The sequence below is a fragment of the Canis lupus genome, chromosome 33 (assembly GCF_048164855.1).
Source record: "Canis lupus baileyi chromosome 33, mCanLup2.hap1, whole genome shotgun sequence".
NCBI classification, from domain to species: domain Eukaryota; kingdom Metazoa; phylum Chordata; class Mammalia; order Carnivora; family Canidae; genus Canis; species Canis lupus.
Window position 1 is genome coordinate 12035052 of NC_132870.1, and position 10551 is coordinate 12045602.

At 42.3% G+C, this 10551-nt stretch overlaps 1 protein-coding gene across 9 annotated transcripts in view; it reads right to left on the reverse strand.

Annotated features, from left to right (window-relative positions):
* Positions 1–3329: 3329 nt before the first annotated feature.
* Positions 3330–10551, reverse strand: part of FAM13A (family with sequence similarity 13 member A) — a 342559-nt gene continuing 335337 nt past the window's right edge. For all 9 annotated transcript variants that reach the window (XM_072810208.1, XM_072810206.1, XM_072810209.1 and 6 more), the window contains one exon: positions 3330–8027. In XM_072810208.1, coding sequence (XP_072666309.1) covers positions 7901–8027 — 127 coding nt within the window. In that variant the 3' untranslated portion in view covers positions 3330–7900. The remainder of the gene's footprint in view (positions 8028–10551) is intronic.

Genomic DNA, 10551 nt, shown 5'->3' on the forward strand with positions numbered 1-10551 from the left:
TTTCTGAGGTAATGGGAGGCAGGGCTTCACTCAATGAGACAGTAAAATCATTTGAACCCAAAGCCTGCCAGACTGCTGAGCAGTGGCACCTCCAGTTGGCCCCTGTGGGGCTGATGAGAGAGTGGGGTACCCCAAGCTCGATGACATTTACTACTCTGGCTAAGAGTATGCCCCATTCGGAGCAGCTCTCCTCCCTAGGGTATGCTTCCGTTTTAGTTGTTTAAAAATACACCCTGAGACAGAAATTTCAGGACACCAAGTGACCTAGAATCAGTTCAAAGGTTATTCTGTGCCTTCACAGAACTCAGGCATTCCCACACTGGTCTCAACTGCCGTCTCAGACAGTAAATTCCTTTTATGTCTCAGCAGGTCTGGACCTCCCAAAATGTTCTGGGGAGTAGAAATAGAGAAGTATGCGTTGCTGTCCGAGGGAAGGAATTTAGCAAGCATAGATCTTTCTGAGAAAGCTGCACAGAGGTTTTGATGCAACTTGCTTGAGAATATTAAGTCACATTTATTTTCCCTTTCAGAGAATGGGTCACTGTTCCCAGAAAATCTTACTTACCCCGTTAGCACGAATCATGCTTAAAGTCCTGGAGGTGTACTCTGTTTATGACTTAGTACAAATGAGGAATTAGAAGGTGAGGAGGGTGGGATGCCTGGGTGGCCCAGTGGTTGAGCCTTTGGCTCAGGGCGTGATCCCAGGGTCCTGGGATCCAGTCCTGCATCAGGCCCCCCACAGGGAGTCTGCTTCTCCTTCTGCTGTATCTTTGCCTCTCTCTCTGTCTCTCATTAATAAATAAATAAAATCTTTTTTAAAAAAGGTGAGGAGGGTGATGTGGGGGAAATATTTTTGCAGTGATTCAAAATGTCTTTTTGAACTTCAGTGTAGAAAGAATCTTTGTCTCAATAACCTGCCACTATTCTTTAGTAAAGATTTATTGTGTGCTTACTTTATATGTTCATCCAAGTAAATTCCCATACTAATCCCATAAACTACTATGGTTATTCCCATTTTTCAGATAAAAAAAAATCGGAAAGCTAAGCTGTTTGTGGTCTGGGCCTTAGGCATCAAGCAGTATTTGGCCTCTGCTGCTATTGTTAAATGTGCCAGGCTGTTAACCTACGATTTTTAGAGTTGCTCATTTCCACATATGCCCAGGATGCAGTGTGCAACCTCAACTCAAAGTGGGGTCTCTGGGCCAGCGGCGCAGCAGCACCTGGAAGCCCGGCAGAAATGCTGAGTGTCGGTGCACCCTCCGCCCCCTGCCCCAGGGCTGCTGTACCACAAGACCCCAGACCTTCACAGGCATGTCCACGTTTGAGAAGCGCTGCTCTCTGCTACCACAGAACGGTACGTCCTGCACACCCTCCTTCCCTTCCCTCCCCCCATCTAATTTTGTCTAGTAATTTTAAGTTCTTTAAAAGTAACAATTACAGAAAAATTATAATGTCTCAAAATATCTCTCCAAGAGGTCCTCAAAGCTGTATAACTGGAACTAGAACAAGGATTTCCAAGCATCTTTGAATTGCTTTTGAGAAATTAAAGAAAAATTCAAACACTTAAAAGACTATGAGTTTCAAAATTCATAGAAACATACACTTTATACACAACGGGCCCACCTGAGACCCGGGGGTCCGAGGGCGCTCAGAGCCTGCGGTCCTGTTGTGTTTTGCACTGGGCCACATTCCCTGAGCAGATGCTGCACAACACGGAGCCACCCTGTGGTAGAAGCCCTGTTGATGGAGAGGAGAAGTGAGAACCAAGCTGTCAGCAACCCGGTTCCTGCCAAACCTCATTTGTCTGCCTGCCAGCCAGGATTCTGAAAATGCACTTGGGAATTTTGACTTTTGGCTTTTACTGAACATGAAATTCTACTGTGTATATATATACATAGCCTTGATAAGCTGACCCAGCTTAGGAATAGCGATGACATATTTTGTCTTACACGATTCAGAATCCATTTCTAGAAGCAGTGATAATGAGGCCATTGAAAGAACTGAAAGGGACCGCCTCTCTTCCCTGCACAGCCCTGTAGGTCCCCATTCTTAAATTCCATTCAGGTAGTCCCAATACTGCAAACTGTTACAGGAAAGGAGTGGGAACACTTGCTCTGGGGTTGGGGGGCGGGGAGGGCCTTGGAGGACCACTGTGCTTTGCCAACAGGCTGCAGAGCCAGCTGGACTTTCAGCTAGCATCACTTTCTGGTCCTTAATAGGGGCAACATCAAAATATGATTCAGGAAAATGTAGGATCACTAAATGCTGCCTGCAACTTCTGCGTAAATTTTTTTTTTAGTTTGGAGCTAGTGTTTCCAAAGTTAAATTATTCAAGGTGAGTTTCAGTTTCAGCAGAATGGCATTAAATTGCACCATCCTTAGCAATTTAATTGCTGTCTGTTCCCCAGAAGACAGATCTCAGTTGGAATCCTGGTGTGTTGGTGTGTCAGCCCTAAGATTACTCAAAAGCTTTTTTTTTTTTTTTTTTAAATTTCAGGTTTCATATTTTTAATGTTCACGTTTGTCAGTTAGAGCCTATATATCATGTGCAGTTTAAGGAGTACCTGCATGTGCGCCTAACCGACACGGGGCTGTGTTCTTGGCGGGGTGGTGGTGGTGGTGGTGGTTGGTGGGGGAGATGGGTGGGGGGTGGGGGGTGCGGAGCTACCGCTGCCCCACTCTGGTGGGCGTGTGAAGCCAGGGCCGGCTGTGGCAGGGACACCAGGGGCAAGATGCTCTCTTCAAACTGAAATGTGCCTTTCCTTTCGAGTCGCGGTTTCCTGCTGGCCTTACTAGCTTCAGAGTGGCGAGTGGCTAATGTATTTACTATCATGGCCCAATAGACTTTGGAAATAAACTTTTTTTTTTTTTTTTTTTAGCTTAATGCCTTTGTTTCTGCACCTCTGTGAATCCTTTTATTTTAGTGTTTAATATTCACAGATGTACACATCTGTGAACCCATCACCCCATTAAAATAGTAAATGTATGCATCTACTTTCCTTGTGCCTTTTTCTGATCCTTCCACTCTGAAGCCATCAATCTACTTTCTGTCACTATGGATTACTTTGCAGTTTTCTTTCTTTCATTTTCTTAAAGGCAGCTGAGCAGAGAGCACAAGCCCATTTTTCTACCTAGAACCATGGGCATGCCTAATTTGTAATGAGTTTGCTTCACCTTCCCGTGACCTCTCTGGAGCCAGAGTAACAAAAACTTAATCCTCATGAGGCTGCTGGGGAGCTCAGGGAACAGCAGTTATTTCTTACCTAAGGCAAACCCCACTGGCAGCTCAGTCATACGTTCCTTTCCTGACTGTCAAAAATTTCAGAACATTCACAGTTAAAAATATTTTATTTCAGTTTATACAAAATACAGTCATGTACAAAAATGTACATAACATTTTTTCATTCAGTTTACATTTTAAAAAAGGACAGCTGTAATTTCAAATACTTTCTGCTTACATGTCATGTAAACATTGTTCTGGGCCCATATTATTAACTAAAATTGTATCTACTCTTGGAGATTTTCAGGACAGTATGGATAGATGCTTTCAGATTGAGAATCAGATCTGCCCAACCAATTTCTCGAGCCACGCACATGACCACAAGAGCAGGGCGGGTTCCAGGCAGAAGGAGTCTCTAGAGACAGAACTGCAATTTCACAGCCATATGAACTTGTGGATGTACATATTTCATTTTATATACACGTTTGTGTAAATCTGTAACTAATCTCAGCCTGTGTACATACTTCTATTATGAAGGATCATAGAAGAGTGCAAATGCCCGCAGGGGCACAATCGCTACTCTGCCATTGACCAGCGCGGTGGCACCATGCAGTGCCTGCCTTACAGATCACCCTTGTGTGGAGCAGGCCGTGTTGACCATGTAGAGTGTCAGCATGCAGAATTTGAATAAACATGTGGAAATAGATTTAGCTAGTCTTATGACAAAATGCACTCTGTAGTACATTTTGAGGGTACTGAAGAGTATGTTTTGTGGGTCAAGTGGAGAAAAACTAAAAGTGAGGAATAAAAGGAAAGAAAGCACATTGTGATGTCTGCCACACATATGTACTTCAGAAGAGACACTGCTTCACACTTCCAGGCGGCTTTGTCCCTCCCTATTGATGCAACCGAGTGGATACTGAAAAAGAACATAAAGGAGGTGTTGGTCTTGCTACAGAAACCACCTCTCTCCATCTAGGGGTGAAAAAATCCTCTAGGACGCAGTGTGTCAGGGAGATCCTTCTTGAATGCAAAATGGAATTTTAGACTACAGCCAACTTTTCATAAGGCAGATGATGGTTTATGACATTCAACTATAAATAGACCTTCAAAAGTTTCTTAACACTTATTGTTAAGAAAAGTGACATCTCCATTATCAGATTAAGAGTCTCTTTTAAAAGGTTAATCAACAAACTGAAATCTGATTTTCCTTGTAAATATGATCAGTTCTGTATATTGGGCCCAATTCTGTTTGCTGAGAAGTAGGAAGTTCTATTAAGAACCAGCATAATCGGTTACCACGGCAGCCCCTTTTATAAACCTAAATATTCACCTTATTAGGAATTCCAAGCTCAACCACATTCACAAATGCTCAGCCTCAGGGGCTCTAGGACTGCAGGCCTCAGAACATCTCCGTGCAATATTCATGATATAAGCACAGCCTTGCGACATTGGTCCCAGGCTAGAAACGCCACACCTGGGAGCAGGGACACTCTGCAACAGCCTCCTCCGCCACCACGCAAGCATTGCATCAGAATGAGACAAAGCCAAAATTACACCGATGTTACAAATAGAGACGTGGCTGATCCCTGCCTAGGCAATAAAGAATAAGCTTTTGACTTCAAACTGGCAACTAGATGGAAGAAATCTAATTTTTAGCTCTCAGTGCATTATAGCTAGCATTAAAAAAAATCAGTTCTCCAGTTTGAAATTTGGTTTGGTCTTCCGTGGAAATTTCCCCTGAATTCAGGCAGATAGATCACTGAGGTTGTGTGAGCTTTCTTCTAACAGTAAAAGATAAGCCAGCCATCTGAAAGTAAGCAGGCCCTTCTCCTAAACCTTGCACATACATGTCTGAAAAGTGAAATTCAAACTAAATGATTCAGAGACGAAACGCAGTAATGATACCATACCGACCGAACATAAACATCTATTTCAATGTTTACTCCAGACTGAACACAAAAAAGCAAATGCTTGTGAAAATTGCAGGCCTCTGCCATTTCTAATTCTTACAATCATAAAATCAAGTTTATTCATGCTTCACCTTTACTTATCATTGTTATTAAATAACCCCTGACATTTATTTTGTTGGCATGTGCCAATAAACACACATTCCCAAGAGAGCAAAGGAAAAACCCCAGTCCCGAGTATTCTGTGTGAAGCCAATTAAGACACTGCCTCTAGGGCCTTGAGACCCTGGGCTGCAGAAATGGTTGCTGTGGAAACAAATTTGCCTCAGCATTTCTGGCAGAACCAGAACCTACTGCCATGTCTTCAAATAGGATCTGGTGTAAACAGAGTTTTTCCGCCCTTTATCTGGGCGCCGTTCTATAAAGTTAATATCGATTAGAAATTACAAAGGAGAACACGACATTCCATACACAATTTATTTGACTGTAACTTGGTGTTTTCGTTTATTCAATCATACAAATTTGAATGGGGAGTCCTGGATAAATCTTTTCCTTAATTTACCTTTGGCAGAAACTACAGATTTCAAACATTTAGTAACTCCTCATTTATATAGCATGTTTCTTTTAAAATTCTGTAGCATATTAGTATTTTCAAAACAATACTCTTAAACAGATGTGCTTTAAAGGTTAACTGGTAATGACTTGATTTATATTATAGCTTATTTACGAGAATAATTACTCAAAAAAGGACAGACTAGACATGTATTTCTTTTAAAAAATACAATTTTTGGTCATGTGAATGATTCATGTTCAGATTTCAAAAATAGAAAATGTCCTAAAGTGCTTAATTTTATTTATAATATAACTCCTTGAAATTATAGTGATCTGCAATGTAAACAGTAGAGCAAAGAATACCAAACTACATATTCATGTACAGTTAAATTTGTAGGGTTATGTACCGTCTTTCAATGTGTGGATTAACACAGGGCACTTCCAACACACAGCTCATGCTTCTATAGGATTATTTTTAAGAGCAAACTTAAAGGTATTCTTTTCCCCCTCCTCCCAACTTAGAACAGTTTTCCACTGTTTCCAGTGGAAAACTGGACAGCTTCCACCTCACTTCAGCAATGGAAAACACCTCCGTAAGTCAGTCCCATCCGACCAGTTTCTCAAGAACTCATTTTGAAGCTGACAACTGGTCAGTAGAGTTTTATGTTCTCTTTATTTTTTTCTTCTTAACAAACAAACCAAAACGGTATCCTTTAAGATGGCAACTCTCAAAACCTACAGGAGGGCAGCCTGACTTCCTGTTCATCCTGCGGCGTTATCTTCAAAACGGCAGAGGCTGCTCAGATGCCTCCTCCTGGCAGCCAGCAGCTGCTGTGCACACACCGGAGCCCACCTCGTCGAGCGCAAACCCGGGCCTTGGACGGAAGGCAGAAGCAGAATTCACTTTCCTCCGTGCAGACACAGAAGGTTCAAAAGTAACAACAAATCACAAGGTGACATCAGCACAGTGAAGAGATGAATGATCTTGTGTTTTAAATTCCCTGGACTTCCCAAAATGTCTGATATAGACAGCTTTTGTGACATAGTCTTTGAAAAAATTATAATCATTAAGTGACCACACACCGTTATTTTTCTTCTTATACATGATCTTGAAAATAGTGTGATTTAGATTCTGCCTTGGGCTGAGTTCTCAGGGCTACATGTTACCCCTCAGTGAGGGGATTTTAGTGCAGGTTTACTTTAGAAAAAAACCTTTAAACTCTGGTAAATACTCGGAAGGCTTAGAACACAGGCGCTTTCTTTCTCTCTCTCATGATCCTCAACACTTAAGCTAAGAATTAAGCAAGATCCTTTAATGCGTGGCTAGAGCCAAAATGTAATCAAGCCCCAACCAGGATGCCATAGCATGCTGGCTTTGCTTAGTGTTCGATGTGAAAATCTGAGACCAATTAAGTGCAATCCACGTTCGGGAAAGAATCTTCCAGGCTCTTCACCCTGTTGCCTGATTTCGAAATCAGCAATAACCTAGCTATATTCCTTCTGTCCTCCGCAGATGATCCAGTCCTAGTCCGGAATCAAAATTCTGCGTCAGCTGAGGGCGTGTTAAAGAAACACACCAGCAAACAGATGACTGTGCCACTGAGCGGGGCGGACGCGGCTCCCGTCTACCTGAGAACCAAGGGGGGGTCCATTCACGCGACAGGGGAGGGACAGCTCTATGGAGAGGTCATGGGAATGGCCCTGCGGCAGCAAATAGGGCTCCAACGCACGTTCCTGCTTTCCTGGGTGCGAAGAGAACATGGACCTGCATAGCAAGCTCGCTGTCCAGAGTGAAGTCCTGAGCTGGTTGGTTGGTTGGTTGGTTTCTACATCACAGTTAGGCATGTTTCTCAGTTACCCAGGGAAGAACAGTGTGTATTCTCTGCAGATGAGCGGGTGTCCATGTAGTGATCCACCACCACTAGCGCTAGGAAGGCTTCCCTGGCGGGGCCACGTGCGCCTGCAGGGTCTTGTCTTTTCCTCACCAAATTCTTAAATGGAGGCAAGTTGCCCTCTTCCATCTAGGCAGTTTCTGCGGGAGGCAATGGAAACCGGAGCTGACCCCCAAAGGCCCGGAGGTGGACAGGCCACATGCTTTGCAGGTCCAGTACCAGTGCTGCCTTCCAGTTTTTGCAGAGCCGCTATTAACTAGGGGAGGTGGGTGACAAGCTCGGCCCACACCTTCAGCCCCCTTTGCTCGGGCTGGGGGCTGGCCTCCTCACATGGACTTGGAATCAGTGTCTCTCTTGCTGATGAGCACCTCCAAGAGCCTTAGTTTCGCCTTTATGTGCTTATATTCATTGTATTCTTCAGCCATGGGAGCCCGGTCTTCCTTCTGGATATTTCTAATGGAAACAAAGGGAAGGAGGGGTGAGGGTCATCTAGGGGATACTGCTCATCAGGTGAATTATCATGGTGTAGAAACTTTGCAGTTTATCAACCTGTAGAATCAGTGTTCCCAAGTGTCGCTTGGTATCAAGACTGGAGCTGGGTTTGGACAAACAGAAAGATAGCTTCCCCCAGAAGGTACCATGCAATTGAATTTTTAGAGTTAATCTGGCATCCTGTAGAATGGTACGAAGGACTACAAAATGCAGAGATTTTCTCGCTCTGCTACTGGTATGTATGAATGCATATTAAGAGCCTCCATAGACTGAAATCCTTTATTTATACTTCCTTTTCACTTGTATCTATTTCATCTAATGAACCATTAAGTTTCTAATTAGCAACTGGCATACCCATAATTTACAGGTTGAAGAAAACAGATAGTTAATATCCTAATTATAAACTTAGTCTTGGAATTCAGCGATTGGATCACATAATACTAATAAGCCTTTACAGTTTACTAATTTTATATGCATTCTTTTTATATGTGCAAGTATTCATTGAGAGCTTATTACAGATCAAGCAGTGTGCTAAGTACTCCGTCTCCATGGTCTAATACGACCCTCATGAGAATGTGATGAAATGGTGCTACTGCCTACATTCTCAACCAGTGTGAGGTACAGTCCTGCTTCTCATTTCACTTTGAAATGCACATGTCAAACATTCAAAAACAGGCTCCTTTTCTTCTTACTAAAGAGAACATATAGGAAAGGGAATAGCATGGGGCTTATTTAATTTTATTCAATGAACTAAAAAATAAACTGATTTTATTCATGCCCTGAGCCTTGTTCAAGTAAAGGGCTCTACATGGCTTCTTAGCAGAGGGCAGTAAAAGGAACAGCAATCTAACAGTTGCCTTCACCTTGCTCTTTGAGGAACTTTGCTCTCCTCAGGTATGAAATAATGGAACCAGATTTAATGATGTCTGAAGTCAGAGATAGATTTATTTACTTATGATTTATTTATTAATGAGAGACACAGACTGAGAGAGAGAGAAGCAGAGACACAGGCAGAGGGAGGAGCAGGCTCCCTGCAGGGAGCCCGATGTGAGACTCGATCCCAGATCCCAGAATCATAACCTGAGCCGAAGCCAGGGGCCAACTGCTGAGCCACCCAGGCGTCCCTGAAGTCGGAGTTTTAAACTTGTATGATGGGGCACCTGGCTGGCTCATTTGGAAGAACATGTGACTCTTGATCTCAAGGTTGTGAGTTTGAGCCCCATGTTTGGTGCAGAAATTACTTTTTTTTTTTTCTTCAGAGATTACTTAAATAGATAAAAACTTAAAAAAAAAAAAACCTCATGATGATTATAAATTTCCATCAGCTATACTTCCTTAAAACTTGTGAAGTTTATATCATTTTATATATTTCCTCATGTACAGGATATCTGTGCACAAAGTGACTATAATTATACGGAAAAAAGATAAACAGACAAACCAAAAATATGTTTAGAAGAATAATGGAACAAACATTAATCCTGGTTTGTCCTTGGTTATTATTATTTTGCATATTATTCCTTTTGTCTGCCTATCGGTATTTTCTCAATAGCCTACAATGTATGGAGAAAGAAAAGCAAATATGTAGGTCTATCTAAAAATTCATAAATCTTTTTTTAAAAGATTTTATTTATTTATGTATTTATGTATTTATTTAATTTATTTATTTTTAAAGATTTATTTATTTATGATAGACATAGAGAGAGAGAGGCAGAGACACAAGAGGAGGGAGAAGCAGGCCCATGCTGGGAGCCTGACGTGGGACTTGATCCCGGGACTCCAGGATCGCGCCCTGGGCCAAAGGCAGACGCTAAACCACTGAGCCACCCAGGGATCCCCTAAAGATTTTATTTATTTATTCATAGAGATGTAGAGAGAGAGAGAGGCAGAGACACAGGCAGAGGGAGAAGCAGGCTCCATGCAGGGAGCCCGACGTGGGACTCCATTCTGGGCCTCCAGGATCACCCTCTGGGCTGCAGGCAGCGCTAAACCGCTGCACCACTGGGGCTGCCCAGAATTCATAAATCTTAAGAAAGTCACCATAAGACAGATCCAAATCAGGGATGCTAAAAAATAAATTTATGTAAAAATAAAACTGGAATACAACACATTTTAAATGCCAGTTTAATATTTATGGCACTTTTATTTCCCAATACTTTTGAGAAGTAGGAAAGGGGACCTTTTAAAGAGAAACTATATTTATACTGCTAAATAATTTGGATTAAATAAAATCATTTTAAAGTGTCAAAACTTAACTCTATGTAAAAGATGCAAATCTCTTCCCTGTCCTGCCTTGGTCTTGCACTGCGACCTGGTAAGAGCTATGTGCAGTCACCTGCAAACAGGGGATGCTCTTCCTTAGCATGATGTTCTACAAAGTTGATTAAGACAGGTCTTGAAACTCACTTGAGAAAGGCACCCTGTCAATCTCGTGGACTTACTGCTTCTTGTGTATTTTTCATTCAAACCTGACAAACGATCATTTCTG